This window comes from Brienomyrus brachyistius, chromosome 24, assembly GCF_023856365.1.
Source record: "Brienomyrus brachyistius isolate T26 chromosome 24, BBRACH_0.4, whole genome shotgun sequence".
NCBI lineage: Eukaryota > Metazoa > Chordata > Actinopteri > Osteoglossiformes > Mormyridae > Brienomyrus > Brienomyrus brachyistius.
Genome location: NC_064556.1, coordinates 657,627 through 678,835, shown reverse-complemented (window position 1 = coordinate 678,835; position 21,209 = coordinate 657,627). Strand labels below are relative to the sequence as shown.

Here is a 21,209-nt window from a genome sequence, read left to right as displayed (position 1 = left end):
AGCGCAGCGATCGCCTCGTAATACGCGTACAGTTATAGGTTACAGTTATAGGTCTTAAACTGGGGGTTGTTTCTCCATCTGTTTTTTAGTAGGAATAGGCACTTTAACACCTCCTGTCAGGGGAGGGGGGCTTTCTGGATCTGCAGGTTTTCAGATGACCTGTCCAGTTGCATTGATGGCTTGTAAATCTGCTCAGAACATCAGTCCACAGTGGGCACTGATTGGCTGGTGCTTCCCTTTGATGTCACACACTCTTGCTTCATTCGCTTCTTCCCATTAGACCAGCTGAGGCTTTGCTTTTTGATTGGTCAGTAAGGAGTCGTGCGTGCCCTGTGAGGGTGTGTATGGCCAGTGAGGATGCTCACCCTGGGACTGTGTACACACGTCCTTACTGCCAGAGTAGGGAGAAAGTGCCAGAGTTCTCATTCCACAGCTCGGATTTTAGCAGAGAGGAATAACTGAATGACTGTCCTGTTCAAAAACACAAAGCCTGAAATATCTGGGCTGTTGTAGGACATGCATCAGGGAGAAACCTTAGATTGCGTTATGCACTCTGTCTGATTGGGAGACACCACGCAGTGTATAAAGTTGCATATAACCTTATTTGTAATTACATCCAGTCCTCTGGCTTTTGCCCTGTTTTTTTGTCTGGGATAAGATCCACTGTGACCCTATACTGGGATGACGGATGAATTCTTCATCACACTGAACAGGCAGAAACGGTTAGGAGGCACGTGCAGATGATGGTTATTCTGGGTTATTCTGTTTTCAAGTAAGCGCAACTGCTGGCGGACCTGAAGCTTGGAGTCACCGTGTTTTATCTGGTTCGCCCTCCTGCGCAGTAGGTGGCGCTACACCCTTTTATGTTGGTTTAGAGGCGGCCAGAATTTCCGCCGACGAAATAGGAAACATGGCGTCCTAGAAGTCACGTTTGAAGGAGACCGGTTTTTCCATGGGGGATATTGCAATATTATATTAAATTTTAGTTTATAATGTAGTCAAAGATTTCGTAAGCGTCTAAAGTAATGGCTGAGTAAAATTGTTTTGACACCGACAAATATAATGTTTTACTGTTAGAGTAGCCGGTTTATGGAACCCGATATGTGATATTGCGACTTATAACTAGTGCTTAACATCCACGGTTATTATCGTGTTAGTATATCATCGTGTTTGTTGAATTGCATAGATGTAATCCGTAAGACGGGAACATTATAGCTGTACGGCTCATGTAGCTTGCACGAAAACTCGTCACTTTTCGGAGGGTCTGACATTTGAAACCTGCATGTCAAAGTTGCAGTTACGGATTATAGTGCCATGAATTGTGCACGCCGTCTCGCGCGGATAGCCATTAGGGGATTTGCACCTTATGCAAGGGTAACTGCCCGGGAGTCAGCAAAATGCCTTAATCCTTACGGGAGTGGCGTTCAGGTGAGCAACTTCGTGTATGTTTACTTTTCAAAAATCACTTAAGTATCATCACATGCTCAAACGGGGTGTTTTCTGACACTTTCTTCATTGTTAACTGCTGTAGTCGCAGGTCTGTGATACTTTTTTTCTTTTCCTGTCTGTTCAAGTCATTGCTTGGGGCTGTCGCTCTGAATGCAAGCCATTCTATGGCTTTACGACGTTTTATTAAAAATGGCAACTGGTAAGGAGGCGCAGACGTGGATTTGACCACGTGACTTTTCTCTTTTTTGGCTTTGTTCCTTCAGACGTTAAGGGCTTTCCACGTGGGCTTCGGGCATCTTAAGGACCAGCCCGTTTCCAGGGGCGATGAGCATCCCGGACATGAGGGATCCCTGGTTACTCATGACAGCCTGTTTGAGCAGGCGGCTGTGGAGGCCCAGACCAAGGCCATGTTTAACCGCGTGTTGGAGGTCTTCGTTAGGAAGGACATTCGGCGCCGGGGCCACGTCGAGTTCATTTATGCGGCCTTGAGGAAGATGCCTGAGTTCGGGGTGGAGCGCGACATCTCCGTCTATAACAAGCTCCTGGACGTCTTCCCCAAGGAGGTCTTCGTGCCCCGAAACTTCATCCAGCGCATGTTTAACCACTACCCCCGGCAACAGGAGTGTGCAGTGCAGCTGCTGGAACAGATGGAGAACTACGGTGTGTTAAGTCCCTGCCATGACTCTGTGTGTGTATGTTCTCCCCATGTCATTATGGGGTTTCCTCTGGGTGCTCCGGTTTCCCCACACTGTCTACAAACATGCTGAGGCTAATTGGAGTTGCCAAATGGCACATACTGTGTATATATATATATATATATAAATGTGTATGTGTGCCCTGTGATGGGTTGGCGCCCCCTTCTGGAATATTTCCTGCCTTGTGCCCATAGCTTCCAGGATTAGCTCTGGACCCCCACAACCCTGAATAGGTTGCTGAATAGTGGTGGCTTAAAGGTTAGGGAAGCGCGCTAGTAATTGAAAGATTGCAGGTTCAAATCCCTGACCAGCAAGACACCACTGAAGTAGCCTGAGCAAGGTACCCCCCCAAGCACTGCTCCTTGGGCGCTGGGTTAGCTGCCCCCTGCTATGTCACGACGTCACATATGGGTTAAATGCAGAGGACACATTTCGTTGTGTGCTGTGGTGTGTCAACAATGACCATCCATCCATCCATTTTCCAAACCGCTTATCCTACTGGGTCGCGGGGGGTCCGGAGCCTATCCCGGAAGCAATGGGCACGAGGCAGGGAACAACCTAGGATGGGGGGCCAGCCCATCGCAGGGCACACACACACCATTCACGCACACATGCACACCTATGGGAAATTTAGCAACTCCAATTAGTCTCAGCATGTTTTTGGACTGTGGGGGGAAACCGGAGTACCCGGAGGAAACACCACGACGACATGGGGAGAACATGCAAACTCCACACACATGTAACCCAGGCGGAGACTCGAACCCGGGTCCCAGAGGTGTGAGACAACAGTGCTAACCACTGCACCACCATGCCGCCCTCAACAATGACCACTGATCACTAAATTCTAATTCTTATTGATAGTTATTATTATTATTATTTTGTGATGTGTGGCTCTGCAGACTAGAACTCTGTGATCAGAAGGTTGCTGGTTCAAATCCCCATCTGGCCCCAAACCTGGCCTTTAAACCCTGACTGCTTCAGGCACTGGCTGACCTGCCTTTTGGATAAAAGTGTCTGCTTTATAGATGAAATGTTCTGGCTCATTTTGCCGAAACACTGAAACGGTGCCCCATGTTCTCACCTGTGTCCTAAGGGATCTTGCCCAACGTGGAGACCAAAGTTCTCTTGGTGCAGATCTTTGGAGAGAAGAGCCACCCCATGCGGAAGTACCAGCGGCTTATGTACTGGTTCCCCAAATTCATGCACGCAAACCCGTACCCTGTCCCCCGGGATCTCCCGCAGGACCCGCTGGACTTGGCACGCCTCAGCCTGACCCGCGTAGCGGCGGACCCGGATGCGTGTGTCACCGTCTATCAGGTGTGCCCCCCCCCCCCCCCCCCGTCAAAGGGGTACATGCGTGATATTTAGCTGGGAGACCTCTTATTTGTGATTGGTTAACAATCAGCAGGATTAACCCATAATTGCAGCAGTTTTCCCAGAGCGATTTAGGTTAAATAGCTTAAACGGACTGGAACCTGTTTATAATACCGACAGTAACTTAATTTGGGTTCATCCTCTTATTTGGATCTGAGTTCATGCTTTAGCCACTATGCCACCTGCTGGTCCAGCTGTTATTTACAAAAATAAAACTCAGATCATGCTTGTGTCCAGTGCCCCAGCTAGGAGAGAGACCTTGGTCGCATCTAACTTTTAACCTCATCTAACTGCAGATGTTTTCCTTAATCAGATGCCCTATACAGATGTTTCTGAGACCGGAGCAGACGTGTCGCTCCCCTACATTGTCGGTACGAAGCACCGCCCTCTTTGCCCACTACCTGCCTGTTGATACAGACGCCATGAGACGTTCCAATGTGCTGCCGGCTGACGCGTCTTCCCCCACAGGAATTCAGAGTCTGGAGCAGAGAAGCCTGCTAGCCAAACACGATGCCAGCAGGCCGGTGTTTGTGGAAGGACCCTTTCCTCTGTGGCTGAGAAAGACCTGTGTGCACTACTATGTGCTGAGGGCCGAGCCTGTGCCGCCGGAAGAAAAGGTCTGAGAACCGCTCATAAGTTAGCAGGCGCAGTCCCGGGTTCCTCTTGGCCCGGGGTCACATACTTGTTATATATGTGGGTTTTTTGTTTATATACCCAGTTGCACTGCTGGCGTACAGTGTCATTCATACTAACAGCGTAAATGGCAGGAAACCAGGATGACCATCTCTCCATCGCAGTGGTTCCTGCCTCGTTGCTACGGCGACCCTGGCATTCACTCACACTCCGTGTCCTTCCTGTCAGGTTCAAGAGCCCGTTGACCCAGAGAGGAGCTTCTTCTACCCGCTGGAACTCAACTTGGATTTGGAGCGAGACCTGGGCGATGACGACAGCTTCGATGTGGATGAAGGTAACTTTGTGCCTCCAGCAAATCTGGTTATATGTTAAAAGGTTTTATGAACTACAATAAAGAGAGTTGGGGGTTGTCTCCTGTTTGTCGCCAGCTTAAGAAGTCTACAGAATTGTGGGGGGGTTTGAACTTTGTTCCGGTCCTTGTCTGATAAGGGAGTTGAATGGTTTCTCGGCGCAGAAAGCTTAAAGCTGTTTATTGTCGAGCGGCGTTATTGTGAACAGGAGGGGCCAACCTTGGGTACACAAAGATGCAGGGGAATTTACAGCGGGGTCGCGACCCTCACTGGGCAGGAATCCGCCGCTGTACTGCTGAAATGCTAATCTGATTCCTGAGCAAAACAGAGCAACTCTGCTGGAGGTTTAGAATGTCTGATGGTCACCATTCGATCGGTGCTGGTGACCTCCTGTTCCTGCCAGTCACATACAAAGGTGGCACGGGGCACTTGGCTGTGGTGAGGTGATATCGCCATGACGAAGATCATGTGACATGCAGCTTTGTTTTACTGTTTCACTTGGTCACCGTTGAGGATTCTCTGAGCTCGAGTTAAGCAGTAACGATGGTGGATTTACTCTCGGTGCTAGTTCCACAGCCGATTTCGAGTCGTTCTCTGACCAGCGGCCTGTCGTGCTTTTGCAGTGGAGGAGGGTCCCATCTTTGCCATGTGTATGGCCAGCCGGGGGGACCAGGCCACCCTCGCCAAGTGGATCGCAGGCCTGCAGCAGACCAACCCCATGCTGAGCCGGGTGCCCACCCTCTTCCGGCTGGAGTCTGCCCCCCGGGAGATTCAGCGGGCAGGGGAGTCTGAGCAGGTGGAGCCAGGCCTGGAAGATGAGCCCCCCCACCGGCAAGCTATGAAGCAGTGATCGCTGATGGGGGCTCTGGGCGCCACCTGGCCCGTTATGGTGACCTTGGAGGAATGTGTGAGCAGCACAGTGGATGAATGTTCTAGGGCATGAAATAGAACACAACTGAGTAGACAGTTGAATAGGACCCCGCCAGACATTTCCATTCCAACCCACCTGCCACATTCATTATCAGCCTATTAAGGGCCGTATAAACCTTATTAAGGCAGGGATGGAATGGAAACATTCTGGGGGGGCACTAGGAATAGGATCGAGAACCACAGGATCACTGTAACCGCAGAACAGGTAGTGTTCTCGAATGCGACATCCTGTCAGTCAGGAAGGCCTCCGCATCAGCAGGCGGCGATTCGCTCACTGCCGGCGCAGACCGACCGTCTGCAATAATAATTCATCCTGCATTATTTATGGAATTTTCTTTAAGATATTGGACTGTGTACAAGAAATAAGTATTATACAGTCACAACAGCAAAGTAATAATGAATCAGAACCATAATTATTATATGTTCATAATTATTATTTATGTGACAATACACAAGTGTATGTTTTATAAAATACAGAAAAGGATCCGGAGCCGCGAGAGATTGATATTCCCTGGCAAATCGTGCTTCTCTTGGCATTTGACATTCAGTGGCTTTCATGCAATTTTATTGAACAGTCTGTCCATATGTATTTTTGGGTCTAACCTTCCAATAAATGTGGTATAAAATGTAACTCCTGCATTCTTCTGTGAAAGCTGACGGTCAGAGATGCTCTGAATTAGAAAGGCGATGCATCCTTTTTGAGCCGGTGTAGTCTGGGCAGCCAATGGTGAGTGTTTGTCACGGGAGCCAGCAGTTCTGTTTGACTGCCTGGAGTGTGTAAGGCGGGTCCTCTGCTTGCGCGTTTAAACGCGAGTACAGCACGGCCTGAACTGAGACACATATGGTATTTTTTTATCTTTGGCACTAAAACGTTTTTAGCTGGTCCCCCTCGTACCTCAGGTTAGGGTTTGTGTGGGTCTGCGGTTTCCACCCAATGGTCTGTTCGGTCGCAAAGGAAGGTTGGTTTTATGTTTTGGGTAGATTAGCCATGCAAGGAAATGGGGGGATTTTAATTAATGAATGTTTTTAATAGGGTCTGAGACTAAAACCCTGGCCATACGTCCTGAAAGTAGAAATGGGAAGGGAGGGGTCAGAACCGGCGGCCCGTGACAGGCTGCGCCTTGGATGTGCAGGAGAGCCTGGAGTCCAAAGACGGAGCGTACGCTGCTTGGAGCTGTCCAGAAGAAGCATTCATCTCGGGCTCTGGGCGTCCGACCCAACCAAGCACGCTGGGTTAGCCAGGCCCAGCAAAACCACTGTGTGTGAAGTCAAAGGAGTTGCAGGAGTTTCCGATGGAAAGTTACGGGGAAAGTCGGCTTTTAGCTCCCAGGCGTGCAGCTAAGCACAATGGAGCCGTTCAGAATGCTCCCCCCCCCACTCCTGGGTGCTTCGGATGATCACACCCTCCCTCAAAGGCGCAGTCAGGAGCAGGGGGTGTCACTACTGTACCTAAAATTTTACCCCCAAACAGCATGGTTGCCGTCACTAAAAAAATAATCACGCGACACATTCAAACAGACCTTCTGGTCGCAGTGACGCACTACAGAATGCCACGACCAGTTATATTTGGAAGGAAGCCATCTTGGAGATCTTACAGAGCTCAATGATCAGCATGCACCCTCTTCACTGACCACGTGTAACATTTGATCTTTAGATGGTTTGGTCCTCATTACGGCATTCGGTGCCACGTGTGTCACTTGTTCCACAAATATGTATACAGTACAGCACCCTGCTACTACGTTCTCAGAAACATTATTTACACTGGATATGATCTGCAGTGTTTTTGTAGCCATAAGCCTATAAACCATGTCTTTCTTCAGATATTACTTACAATTTGAATTTAGAGATTGTCATTGACACACCACAGCACACAGTGCACATCATCGAAATGTGTCCCCTGCATTTAACCCATATATGACAATGTGACATAGCAGGGGGCAGCTAACACAGTGCCCAGGGAGCAGTGCTTGGGGGCGGTACCTTGCTCAGGGCACCTCCGTGGTGCCTTGCTGGTCAGGGATTGGAACCTGCAATCTTTCAATTATGAGTGCGCTTCCCTTAACCATTAAGCCACCCCTGCCCAAATTATTCCAATAATTGCTAATAATCAGGAGGGTCTACTACGCTATTCAGTATTACCACCGATACATTTCTCAAAACTTCTCCAGGTCTGTGGTGTTCCGAGGTGAATGTTGTTGTGGTCCTGCAACCAAAAATAGGCTTGGACAAATTTGTGACAATGTTATCAATTCAGTATTAGTAAGAACTATGTCTACTAACCAAACAATGCTGATGGTATTTTATTCTTTATTGATTTCAAATTCAGTAATAAGAATTTCACTGAAGGTTGTACTACGTATGATAATGCATGTGACACATAAAATGTGAATTTGATTTGTGTTGTAGCCTATAACTTATCATCCTACGGTCTACATTGATGTCATACCCAAGTGTATCCATGTTGCACAGTGTGTCTTTGTAATAAACCTATACGACTGCTGACATTGCAGTCGGTAGAACACATTGGATCAAACGTTTGTGCCTAAATCCTTTGAGCAGCATGGAGGGGACAGACAGGAACATGGCCACCTATGAAGTCACTACGGTGGCCTTACTGGGACAAAAAGGTTCCCTTCAATCTGAGCCCTGTGTATCAACCCGGATGCTCAATCCTGTCGATGCTTTTAGTACCATGTTTGCTTTTGTCTTAATAGAAGGTTGTCAAACCTGAAAAGATGCGAATCAGAATCTGATTCATCATTTATTATGTTGATACAAATACAAATAGTACAAATAATTTGTTAATTATAATTAAGCACGGAACGTGAAAATGCAGCCTGCATGTGTTGGACACACTGCGGTCGAGCCCAGTGACTCACTGCCTGTGTGGCCAACACGCGTACAGTCGTGTTGTGTGTACTTGAGTGTCGCTGGCCGCTCTCGCTGTTCAGGTGCCCGTGCGACACCCCAAGGACGTAGGTTTGATTCAGTATTGGTGGGGACCAAATCAGCCCCGAACCCTTCAATGCATACCCAGATCTACGCCCTTGGGATACGCAGTGCTCCGATTGGTGCTCTGATTCCTTTTCCTACAGTGCGTTACATTGCCGCTACGGGGTTCAATCAGCCAGCGTATGTGTGCGTAACTTTCATTCGCATTCTCTCACAGAGCATTCAGCCCGATCGTTTTCCCATCCACAAGCTCCAAGCCGTCCTTCACCTCGGGCAGAAGTGCCCACTCCTTTTCTGCTGGTTCCTGGGTAGATTTTCCCTTCTGCTTGGCCCTGGAACACAACACAGCATTCAAGTCGTCTCTGTAAATGGACCCTGACCCCAATTTAAAGACACACTGGCGATTAGCTTAAATTAGAGCCTGAGGGAAGCACAGGAAGTCCCGACTCGACCCACCACTTCTCTTCCACATCCTCAATTGTGTCTGGTAGTGGCACGTTGAGGGTTTCAGGCAGGAAGATGGCGAAGATGCCTGCCACCAGTGCCGAGCCGCCGTACACGATACTGGGTAGAGCCGGCAGGACCTCATCCAGAATCAGCACGGCGGGTGCTGCCATGGAGCCCACGCGGGCCATGGTGGAGGTGAGGCCCATCCCTGTCTGCCTGTAGGGGGCAGCATGGAGATGGGATGTCTAGGGGCAGTATACTGTGGACTGGTATCCGGTTTGCAGCTTAGATATAACCATTTGGGATATTATCTATCTTTATGGTCCTGACATTTGGGTTTAATGGGGGGGGGGGGGGGGAACCAGTGCAGGGGGTTCCAGCGTCTATCTATTGCCTCGTTTCCACCAACATGGACCTGGTGCTGGTACTAGAACTAGCCTGCGTTTCCACTGGTTTCAAAAATGAACAGAAAAGAAATGTTACGTAGGCGGAAGTGAAAGTAAAGTAAAGGTTCATTCGTATTTCATTCTTTGGATTTATTTTTCCGAACCGAAATAAGTTTCAAAGTATGACTGGTTACACTTCGTCTCTATTGCCTGTATCCACCTTTGTCCCCTTAAAGGTTCCCCATCTTTCTTTGTGAATCAGTTTGTTCTTTATTCCCGCTCATTGTTTTACCGCTGCAGCGGATCGTGCAGTAATTCCAAAAACTGAACTTCTGTCCGCTTTATGATTTCTTTGCCACTCAAACGCCATAATATATTATTTATTCGACCTACAACATATTTATACGTCATTATTAAATCTGGCCAGCAGATCGATCTTTCGTTTTTCTCAGAATACAAGGAATGATGTCACCTTATTCCGCTAACAAGCTGGCAAGTCGCTTCACTACCAGCATCACATGTTAGACTGAACTATAAGAGTTATAGCCTGACTTTTCTGGGTAAACGGCAGGTCCGGACACTACAGCCCGCCCCACTTTCTGAGCCCAGTGTTTCTGTCTGTCATGCTGCAGCAGTATTTTCTGGCCCCGGACCATTTTTTCTGCAGTGGAAACACTTGGAACCAGTGCCAGATTGGGAAAAAGTGCAGCACCAGCATGCGGTTGGTGGAAACGAGGTTTAGGGTGCCTCCTGGACGGCTCCCTGGGGAGGTGCTTTGGGTATGTGCAGCCAGGAGGAGACCCCAGGGCAGACCCAGGACACGCTGGAGAGATTATATCTTGGTGTTCCCCTGGTGGAGCTGGAGGGGGTGGCTGGTGAGACAGAGGTCTGTTCAGACTGCTGCCCCCGGGTAGTGATACCTGACGACAGTGGGGTACAGCTCTCCGGTGAAGAGGTAAATGCAGGTAAAGGAAGCTGAGGTGAACCCCTTTCCCAGCACGGCCAAGGTGGTGCGTATGGTCTGCATTTCTGCGGTCACAATCAGACACAAACGCCACATGAGCTCCTGTGGCCATTAAAATTGAGCAAAATCATTCAATCCTCAAAGGCAGACACAGAATAGCTCTGACCTGCAGGGACGAAGATGTTGGCGAAGATAACAGCAGCCGACAGGACCAGGCAGCTAGACTGAGTCACGCGGCGACCGAAGAAGCTCAGGGTCCCAAGGGCCACCAGCTTGGCCGGGAAGTCCACGGCGCCGAAGATCACCTGGATCAGGTAGATGCTGACGCCAAACTTCTGCAGGTCCATTGCCAGCCCATAATAGGCGAAGCTGGTGGAGAACCTGTTGAGCGGAAGTGAAGGCAGAGTCACAACCTGTACTGGGAACAGGCCCAGAGTGACATTGTGCTTTGCGACATGCTGTCCATTAACACAGATTAATGATGGTTTAGTTTTGGCAGGACTGAATACTTTGACCAATTGCATAGAACACTAAGCTGGCATCCGTCCTACATTTTTACATATCACATAGGCATTTATCTACCAAAAGAGTAACCAGCTAAACGGACTGAACCACGAAGAGAAACCTCACCAGACCACCATCAGACAGATGGATATCTGCCTCATCACTGGAGTGCGCAGCAGGTCATAAACGGTGTAGATTTTCTTGCTGGACTGGACCTCCTTGTGCATATGTGACTCCAGCATCTACCGAATACAAACAGGCCAAAATATACTTGACAGTCTGGTAATATCTGCCCACCATCCCGCACCCACCAAATTCACTGTCATCTCTGTGTCAGATCTGTGCCTTTGCATCTATCCTTCCCAAACCTCCCTACTGACCTCTACAGTGATTTTTCGTGCCAACTCTGGTTTTCCATTAATCCTCGCCACACGATGGATATGTTTGAGGGCCTCGTCTGGCCGCCGGCTCAGCAACAACCAGCGAGCCGACTCGGAATACCACCTAAAATGAAAATCCTGCATTACACGAAAAACTCAACTGCCTCAGTGCTGATTATGCAGACACAACAGTTCCAACCATTAACTGAGCGGTCGAGGGGAGAATATCAAAGACATCTGAGAGCAGGATGTAACATCTCACCAGCTGTAGATGAAGAAGATGAAGAAGGGGGAGCACACAGCCATCTGCAGCTTGCGCCAGTCCCGGAGGGTGTAGGCCAGGCCCGCCAGAATCATTTGGCCAAAGGTGAAGAAAAAGGAGGACAGGGTTCCTACCAAGGTCCGGGACTTGGTGGGAATCCATTCCACCTCTGACCAGGGACAAGATAGAAACATACTATGTTAATCTTCCATGGTCAAAAAAGCTGGCAAAGTGGTCACATTTCATTCAAACTCAACATTGCTGAATCACTCAAGCTTGGCTGATGTTAAGGGTTTTTGTGTTTCCAGTATCTCACATTCAGCTGATTAGTGAAGTCATTCATCTGGCTTTTACTGGCATCCACTGTGATCCGTCAGCTAAAAGCATATAGATCTTATGGTTTAATGAGGTTCCAAAAATGAAGAAGTTTACCAGAAGGCCCTCTGAAGACTCACAGAAGCCGTTCTTTTCAAGTTCATCATTTAAACAAGGGGTCATCGATATTGCTTGTAACTAGTTTCAGTCACCTGAACCGTGAAGAACTAGGTTCTCCTGGCTAACTCAGCTGTGGATTATTCCATGCTGAGACGTTTGAAGACAGCTGCAACACCTCTGCCATCAGGGTGAACGCTCAGCATATCATGCTGATATGTTCTGGCCAAGAGGTTGAGAGGACAGGCTAGAGAGACCCAGTTAGAGAGGACAGGCTAGAGAGACCCAGTTAGAGAGGACAGGCTAGAGAGACCCAGTTAGAGAGGACAGGCTAGAGAGACCCAGTTAGAGAGGACAGGCTAGAGAGACCCAGTTAGAGAGGACAGGCTAGAGAGACCCAGTTAGAGAGGACAGGCTAGAGAGACCCAGTTAGAGAGGACAGGCTAGAGAGACCCAGTTAGAGAGGACAGGCTAGAGAGACCCAGTTAGAGAGGACAGGCTAGAGAGACCCAGTTAGAGAGGACAGGCTAGAGAGACCCAGTTAGAGAGGTCAGGCAAGAGAGGCCTAGTTAGAGAGGACAGGCTAGAGAGACCCAGTTAGAGAGGTCTGGCTAGAGAGACCCAGTTAGAGAAACCTGGTTAGAGAGGACAGGCTAGAGAGACCCAGTTAGAGAGGTCTGGCTAGAGAGACCCAGTTAGAGAAACCTGGTTAGAGAGGTCTGGCCAGAGAGACCCAGTTAGAGAAACCTGGTTAGAGAGCTCTAGCTAGAGAGATCAGGGTAGAGATCCAGTTAGAGAGGACAGGCAAGAGAGGCCTAGTTAGAGAAACCTAGTTAGGGAGGTTCAACTAGAAAGGTCAGGAGACCAGGAATGGACAACAATGTGACACGCATCATCTGGAAGTGCCCGAAACCCCCCAATCTCATCAAAAATGTCCAAAAACTCCATCCTGACTGAGCACCGGAACGTTTGAGGATAGCAGGGCAGGGATGGGGGGCGGTGGGGGGGACGACCCAAAGAGACAGCACAGCTCATCAAGGGGGGCTCACTTAAGGAGACAGCATTGAGAATGATTCCTGACACCGCCATGCCTGTCAGGAAGCGGAAGATGCAGTAAGCGAGGTAGGAAGGTGAGAATGCCGTGCAGGTGCCCAGGGTGGCCAGCTGGAAGTAGGACCAGATCAGCAGCGCTCTGCGGCCAAACCTGCAGGACAGGACAGCAGAGGCATGGTGACAGGAGGGGGTGGGGCTGCTCCCAGGCCCTCCTCTCAGTTTGGGCTGCATTGCTAAAAGGTCATCAAGCTTAACTGGCAGGCGAGAGACGCACAGAGAGCAGTGGCAAATATTTCCAAATGTGAGATACACACCAGGCACAGTAAAAGATCAATTCAGTTAAGCAAGTGCTAACTCGTATATCTACAGTCATAAACGTATAAATTCCTGTATGTCTCTATTTATATACCGATGCTCCTGACGATTTTATGATGCAATAGCAATGCATGTTTAGTAGTCAACTTTGAATCTGTTCCCTGTCTAAAAATATGCCATATAATAGTTTCTGTTGATGCCGGGGCGATGCCATCATCCACACAGCCAGGCATCCAGTCTCTGTAATTTATTTACTTTTCAATTACTGGTACCTAGTTCGTTACAGTAATTATTTATTTATTCAGTGATAGTAGCTATGTATTTAGGTATGTATTTATTAAACCATTTTCATATTTAACTTACGATATTTTCTACTTACGATGAATTCATCCAAATGTTTTGGCTCCAGAAATGCCATTTTTGCATCCTTTCAGTTACTCATACCACCCTTTCGAACCTCTAGTGTGTGAGAATCCCAGAGAGTGGCTGTTTCTCGAATGCTGGAACTGCCAATCACACCATATTCAGAACTGCTTAGACCAGGCATCTTGGCCGTTTCATTTACCCACTTACCTTTTGACCCTGTCTATGTGCTGAATATGGGTCACATGATTGGCTGTTTGCATGAGCTGTCGGTTTACATTAGAAAGCAAACCTAGTGGTTAGGGAGGCGTGCTTGTGATTGACAAGTTACTGGTTCAAATCCCTGACCAGCAAGGTATCACTGAGGTACCCTGAGCAAGGTACCGCCCCCAAGCACCTCTCCCCGGGCACTGAATTAGCTGCCCCCTGCTATGTCATGTATGGGGTAAATGTAGAGGACACATGTTATTGCTGTGCACTGTGAGCTGTGGTGTGTCATCATTGACAGTTAATCACTTACACCTTTCACTTAAACTGGCCACGGATCATTTAGATACTATATATTTGCACAGGAATTCCTGTCTACGTCATTTTCTGTTGAGACATATGAAAGAGCCTTTCCCCAATTCTCCCAGGTCTACTAGAGCCATGCAGTGTAAGACACATATAACGCTGGTCTTTCCAGGCCGACCAGGAACTAGCACCTTGCAGAGTGTAACTTTGTGCACAAGCAAAGTGCCGACTGCAGTAAAAATCGGTGCTAAGTACTAGAAGCAGCTGCTGGCATTCGGAGAATTTTAATCCGGCACTTGGACTGATTTGGCTCTGCCTGGATCAACACGAGCAACTTTTGGACAAAGAAAGAGCTGAGGGTAATTAGAAAAGGGTATTAATCACAAAATGATTAGTGATGGGTTATGTGTAGTTAGAAGGAAACAGGACGTAGTCCACAGGGGGTGACTGGCTTAGGAGTGACAAATTACAACATAACTGAAATAAACCAGCCGATACGTTAGTGTAACACGGGTAACCAACCTCCTTCTTCAAGTTTAAGTTCAGGTGTTTGTAGGGTGCTTAACGACAGACTTCCTATCATTTAAGGCCCAAAAGTTACATAGTGACAACAGACATAATTTGATTTGTGTCATAGACAACAGTCACTGGTTTGCTGTAGTTTGAGGTAAAGCATGTATGTGTGCCACTGCTGAAACTGTTCTGAGTTTGTAGGTGGCTCAGAGACTCAACATGAACGAGCTTACCTGTCTGACAGTCCCCCAAAAATGATGGCTCCAGCAAGGACACCCCCCATATAAATGGTCTGACTCATCTGCTTGAGAGGCCGGAGAGTGCATACCAGATCCCACTGTGGAATACAGGCGCGATCATCATCTCATGTGTTCGCCAGTGTTAGGAAAAGTAACTTAACACAGCTGGTAAATTTCATTGATTTCTACGGCTTCATCGGTCATTTCGGGTCAGGTTTTTTTTTTTGAAGGTCTAACAGCCAAAATCCCCCCTGGGATTCGACACCATGGTACATTCCCGCCCAGCACCAAGGTCACGTCCTCTGTATTGTTCCTGCATTTCTTTACTAAGTAGCTTTTGTCAAAAATTGTGTTTCAAAACGATTATTGCTGCTCTCAGAAAGAAATAAAATTCATAATGTAGCTGCACTGCAGTTGTAATATTTATTTCTCGGGGTGCGTGCTTCGGAAAACACCCCAGAATGAGCCTTTATTTTAACAATCCGGGCTACGGCCCTGCCGGGGAGCATTTTTTCATGCTCAGAGCATAAATGCAGTAAACTTTTAAGATGCTCCCTAAGAAGTATGTATTCATTCGTACATACAGTATTGTGCAAAAGTCTTAGGCAGTCAAAGAAAATGATGTTTAAATGATCTTCACGTTGGTGTAAAACTCTGATATTATATCTGTAAAAGTGTGTCAGGGTAACCATATCAAAACCTCTCTTGAAATCACTCCAGTATCTGCAGTGACTATCCAATGCACCCATAGTTTTTTTAGACAGGACAACTAGCTCACCTACTAGTTTAATCAATTAAGTGAGCTGGTGCTGAAATTTCGCATGTACATGGAATGGAGGAGGTTCGGGAACTGAAGCGAGGTTCATCTAGCCATTCAATGAGATACCAGGGATTTTTGGAGAACTGGGAAAATTCTTGTTAGTTTTCATTGTATTACTCTTAATTTGCATAGGTTCTAGTGTTAAGTTGTGGTTTTTGTTCAGAGAAAACACTTACTACCCATATAAATAGCTTTAAACATTTCCTTTGACTGCCCTGCACAGTACTATGCATACATAGGCACACTACCTTGGATGTGCGCTTTTCCACATACCTCTGAAACTATAGTAGCCTGAAACTCGGTCTTATCGTAGATCCAGCCGTCTTGGCACGTCTCCGTTTCCGCGTCTGTAACATTGGTTCGAGTCCAGGTGCCGCTCACATTGCCCCTGACAAGGTGCCACTGCGCTTCGGTGTATCTGGTGCACTTTGACAGCCCGGACCCCTCCGCTACCGGGATGAACGCCTGTAGCACCTCTTTGTCGCTCAGATCTGATGCTGATATGTTCTGTCCGAGAGCTAGAGAGGTCCGGTTAGGTATCTTGCAGTGGTGCCCCGGAGTACCGGCTGTGAAATTGTTTAGTAGATTTTGGCTGGCCATAAGGAGACCGGGAATGGATAACAGTGCGACGTGAATCATCTGGAAGCGACCGAAACCCCCGATCTCATCTAAAATATCTGCGAACCCCATTTTTACTAAGCACCTGCGAGCTAAGTGTACCGGTGAACTGCGTTGCAAAACGGGCAAGACAGCAGACTTTTACAACATTGCACGGTCGGAATAACGAGACCTGTTGAGTGTGCCTATATCCACCTCTGCAGGTTAAGGCAAAAGCGTTGGTTCGGTCGCTGCGCGTCGCCACTAAACCCGCTGCTCGCAGCTGGAGTTAAATTCTTGCTTGTCTGGAAAAATGCCCGCTCGTCAGTCTCCCTCAAGACTGATCCCACTATGACATGGCTTTTCGCAAATTCTATATAGGTATATGCACGTTTCTAAGTAAACTAGGTTACATTTATAATGTCTGATAAGTTGAGTTAATGGTTATAAAAAGACGGTCACACCGAGGTCAGCAGTTCGTTCTATCTGTTGCCCAAATCCTGAACTACCTCTGTAATGGGATCAGAGATAGACTGTGATGCTATGAAACCGGTACATAATACATAAACGATTTCTTTGACCACTTTCCTGTAATCTTTATTCGAGAACATTGGAAACCGGTGACAGTTTTTTTTTCTCCCAGATAAAATACAGTTAGCATATTCACACACGTTTAGAGACACACAACCTGGATGCCCCCTGTCTGCCTCAGCGTTTATAATCACATCTAAATAAAAGGCAAATATGCTGTAGTCACGCGTATTTATATGAATATTTTCACAAGTGCTCAACACCACGTCAAACCGGTAAGCACGCACTAATAGTAAAGATGCACGGACGTCGCAACGCATGTGAACATGGGGGCCAGGTATAAGGGAGGGATAAAAGTCATCTGCGCTTGCCTGTTTGCTTTAGAAAAGTTGAGACATATCCTGACTTTACGCCTCTTCGTTTTTATCGGCATTTTCGAAGCCCGCTCACCTCACCGTGCGCTTTTTTGCCTCGTGCCAAAAGCTGATATTCAGCTAATTCTTGTGACGTCACCTTTATCGTGCAGTCTATGGTAATTAATATCGATTCCTTGGCCTAAAAAATCACATTGGTGTTTAAACCACGCAGATATAATTCAGACGTTCATTAATAATGTTTCATCGCCTACATTTGACATTTTTCGTAGGTAATTTTTCGTGACTGATCACTCAATGATGCCGCTGAAGTTACCCGGGCCCGCGTTTGACCGCAATTAAGAGTTAAGCTTGTGGCGATATAGGGCAGTATGTTAACCGTACTAATAAAGAGTAACATTTTAAACTGTCAAAGTTAATATGTAATGGTTTTAAACGTTGTAAGCGGATGGGCGTCCATAAAACATTTTCAGATACGGTATCAGCTTGTAAAACAAGTCATTCTCATTGATTATTAAAGGTTCGTTTTTCTTTTTTTTCCTAAGTATGAGAATTGTTTCCTGCTTTCCATTTGCATTTTTACATGACACTAATGTGGAACTGTTAAATTCATTTAAATAGTAAGACAGATACTATGAAACACTCGTGCTGTTTTATTATTTCATGGATTTAATTTTTAGAACCATCATTTATCAAGTTTCATAAGATAATATAGGTTATTTGATGAAATAAAGAATCATTACCAAAAGGGAAGGAGGGTGTTGTGGTTCATAATGTAAAGTAGGGCATCTGTGCCATTCATTTACCGCAGTTTCAGTTTAATTAGTTTTAGATACACTGTTGATTCTAAAAAATTATTACACCCAGCTAAAACTGGCAGTTTGCCAAATTTGCCTACATGTTGAAAAGTTAAAGACTCCTGTTAATTAATGTGTGAACAGTGGTGGTTGTCACAGTCACTCGGGAGTGCGGCAGCGACGGTTAGCATTCATCACCTGATAAATTTTAAGTTCACACTTACTGTCACGATCGTGGTCGGTTGGAACGGCGATCGTGCGGGCAGGCGTGCACAGACTAGGCAGACAGGCAGGTATCGGGGCAAACTAAAGGTTTTAATAAGGGACCGGAGAACAGGAGACATGAAGCACATCTAACCACAATGACGGACAAGGGGAACAGGTAAGACCAGGACTTAAATAGGACGTGACTAATCAAAATAAGCAGACACAGATGGGTACAATCGGGGAAGCACAGGTGGGTAAGCAGGGAGCGTGGCACACACGAGGAGCCGACGAGCCGGGCATGACAGAGCCCCCCCCCCCAAAGGCGCGCTTCACCAGGCGCGCCCAGGAGGAGGCGACGGACGGGATGAGGGAAACGGGACCTGGAACCGAAGAACAAAATAAACGAATGACAGGAAACAACACCGAAGCACAAAACACGGCCAACGACAAGATGTGAGACTTGGCACAAGACAGGGAAAGCTGAGAGACAGAGAAGGAAAGGGTACACAGAGGGAACAGGTGGAACACAAGGGCCAGGAGTGAACTGAGGGAATACAGGAGGAGGAGGAGCCAGGACGGGAGGAACAGAGGGACGAGGAGCAGAAGCCGGAGGAACAGAGGGATGAGGGACAAAGAGAGGAGCAAAGACTGGAGGAGGAGCCAACAAAGAAGGGACTAGGGCAGTAGAGCAGGGAGAGAAGGAGGGGGAATAAAGGGGAGCCCGAGGGAGCCCCAGCGGGCAACGGGAGGCACCCGGAGGGGCCGCAGGCGGCCGGGAGGCCGGAGTAGGAGGGGACCTCAGAGGGGCAGAGGAGGCAGGGCGAGGGACCGACGGAGGGGCCGAGGAGGGAGCACCAGGGAAGGGGACGAGGGAGCGGAAGGGGACCCTGGCGAGGGCAAGGAGAGGGGGGGAGCCGCAGCAGGCGGCGACGTCCTCCGATGTGCAGAAGCGGGTGGACCCGCAGGCGACAGAGGAGCCGCCGTTGGGGAGCCCGCAGGCGACCGACCAGGCACCGGAGGGGGGGAGCGAGGCAGGGCGACGAGGCCGCGGAGGGGGACCCACAGGCGACAGCCAACCCGGAGGGCCAGGACCCGCAGGCGCTCTCCGAGCCCCAGCGCAGGCGAGAGAGGGCGAGCCAGGGGGCAGGGTGGGAGGGACCCTAGCCCAGCGTCTGTGTCCTCTCCCCTTATGGGACACAGACATAAGGACCCGTGCCCGGGGTCGACGGGGTGAGGGTACCAGAGTCACAAACAAGGTTCCCGAGGGGTCCCACTCAAGCTCCTCCACCTCCGAAGAGGGAGGAGCTTCGATGGAGTCCTCTGGGACCACCTCGGGAACTGGGGCCGAAGGGATTGGAGGCGGGGCAAGGACTAGCGTCTCTTGGGCCAGAGTCACTGGGGACAGGGGTAGCGCCTCGGGCGTGGGCGCGGAAGCTGTAGCAGGCAAAGGGACCACCTCCTGCTGCGCAGGGACATCAGGCAGCAGAGGCGGCAACTCGGGCTCTGGAGCCGCAGGCAGGGGCGGCTGCACTGGAGCTGTAGGCAGAGGCGGCGGCTGCGCGGGCTCTGCAGACGGCAGCGAAGGCGGCTGCACGGGATGCGCAGGCAGAGGCGGCGGCTGCACGGGATGCGCAGGCAGAGGTGGCGGCTGCACCGGTGCCGGATCTGCCGGCAGAGGTGGCTGCTCTGGCGTGGGGTCCGCAGGCGATAGGAGCAGGGGAAGCTCCTCGGGTTCTGCGGTCACAGAGAGCAGCGGCGTCGGCTGCTCAAGCCGCCCTGCGGCCCGGTGTGCTCTCCGGACGGGAGAGGCTGCCTGGGGAGGCAGCTTAGCAGAGCTGGGGGCCTTTGGAGTGATCGGGGAGCTCTCCCGCTTTCCGGGAGGGACCCCGGTCGGGGTTTCGTCGGTCCCCTCTTTCTCCTCCTCCGGCTCTTGGCAGTGGCAGGAGGTGGAGCCACGTCCGCAAACACGGACGGCAGAAGAATGGGCCCCGGCTCGCTGGGAGCGACGTAGCACTCGGGCTGGAGCCGGGCCACTCGAAGGAGGTTCTCACGCACCTCCTCTGCAAGGTGCGAGCCCTCCTCGAGGGACAGTTCGTCGAGGATATCCCTGCTCCGGCGGATGAGGCTCCATGCGGGGAGATCCTCCTTGATCCCAGGTCGGGATATCCAGAACAATACCTGTTCCCCGAGGTGGATGTAGTCCTCCTCGGAGAGGTACGCTGCCTTGTTTCGGAGGTCCGTCATTCTGTGACGGTCGTGGTTGGTCGGAACGGCGATCGTGCGGGCAGGCGTGCACAGACTAGGCAGACAGGCAGGTATCGGGGTAAACTAAAGGTTTTAATAAGGGACCGGAGAACAGGAGACATGAAGCACATCTAACCACAATGACGGACAAGGGGAACAGGTAAGACCAGGACTTAAGTAGGACGTGACTAATCAAAATAAGCAGACACAGATGGGTACAATCGGAGAAGCACAGGTGGGTAAGCAGGGGGCGTGGCACACACGAGGAGCGGACGAGCCGGGCATGACACTTACGTATTTCCAAATGATGGTTTTCTGAACCAGCTTATTATTGCATAGTGCCAATTTCGGGGGGGGGGGGGGGGGCTGAACTTGTTACTGGATCAAATGTTCCCTGAATGTCTCCACCCAGCCATCTGGTGGGGAGGTGCGGAATAGACAAATATACTCCCCACTTGATGCATCATGATTCATTAATTAATTAAATTGATGCATCATGATTCATTAATTAATTAAATTGATGCATCATGATTCATTAATGGTAAAAAACAGATCAGTATTTCGCTTGTGTTAGTGTTATTCATGACTTCTTCCTTCAGTAGTTCCTTCTGTAGTTGGTCAGAAGGTGTCTGAATTAACAGAAATAGTAACAAATATAGTAACTGCTTCAGATAAAACAGGTGAACATGACATCAGCATGTAACTAGGACTTAGGTTCTGGTAAATTAATACTTAAGTAGTAGGTTAATATTGCATTATTTGTGCCCCCTCAAGTAAAGTGTTACCCATTTTCTATGGGCATGGAAGGTAATTTTGATATATATATATATATATATATATATATATATATATATATATATATATATATATATATATATATATATA

At 48.7% G+C, this 21,209-nt stretch overlaps 2 protein-coding genes across 2 annotated transcripts; one reads left to right on the top strand and one right to left on the bottom strand.

The window, feature by feature from the left end:
* Positions 1-867: 867 nt before the first annotated feature.
* Positions 868-6,062, top strand: ecsit (ECSIT signaling integrator). The gene is made up of 7 exons (XM_048995098.1): positions 868-1,428; positions 1,713-2,109; positions 3,238-3,461; positions 3,832-3,889; positions 3,987-4,135; positions 4,380-4,485; positions 5,125-6,062. The coding sequence occupies exons 1-7, from the start codon at positions 1,315-1,317 to the stop codon at positions 5,349-5,351; spliced, it is 1,275 nt and encodes a 424-aa protein (XP_048851055.1). The 5' UTR covers positions 868-1,314; the 3' UTR covers positions 5,352-6,062.
* Positions 6,063-8,179: 2,117 nt separating this feature from the next.
* On the bottom strand, positions 8,180-16,345 carry oatx (organic anion transporter X). Its single transcript, XM_048995096.1, has 10 exons — positions 15,848-16,345; positions 14,749-14,852; positions 12,808-12,962; positions 11,327-11,495; positions 11,065-11,188; positions 10,811-10,926; positions 10,347-10,561; positions 10,137-10,245; positions 8,840-9,046; positions 8,180-8,715 (listed from the first exon to the last, which is right to left on the bottom strand). The coding sequence occupies exons 1-10, from the start codon at positions 16,262-16,264 to the stop codon at positions 8,595-8,597; spliced, it is 1,737 nt and encodes a 578-aa protein (XP_048851053.1). The 5' UTR covers positions 16,265-16,345; the 3' UTR covers positions 8,180-8,594.
* Between the last annotated feature and the right edge of the window lie 4,864 nt (positions 16,346-21,209).

Coding starts and splice junctions, on each gene's coding strand:
- ecsit (XM_048995098.1), top strand. CDS start 1,315: ATGAATTGTGCACGCCGTCTCGCGCGGATAGCCATTAGGGGATTTGCA. Junction 3,462..3,831: donor CGTGTGTCACCGTCTATCAG/GTGTGCCCCCCC, acceptor TTCCTTAATCAG/ATGCCCTATACAGATGTTTC. Junction 3,890..3,986: donor GTCGCTCCCCTACATTGTCG/GTACGAAGCACC, acceptor CTTCCCCCACAG/GAATTCAGAGTCTGGAGCAG.
- oatx (XM_048995096.1), bottom strand. CDS start 16,264: ATGGGGTTCGCAGATATTTTAGATGAGATCGGGGGTTTCGGTCGCTTC. Junction 10,927..11,064: donor CACGAAAAATCACTGTAGAG/GTCAGTAGGGAG, acceptor TGTATTCGGTAG/ATGCTGGAGTCACATATGCA. Junction 8,716..8,839: donor GAGGATGTGGAAGAGAAGTG/GTGGGTCGAGTC, acceptor GTTGTGTTCCAG/GGCCAAGCAGAAGGGAAAAT.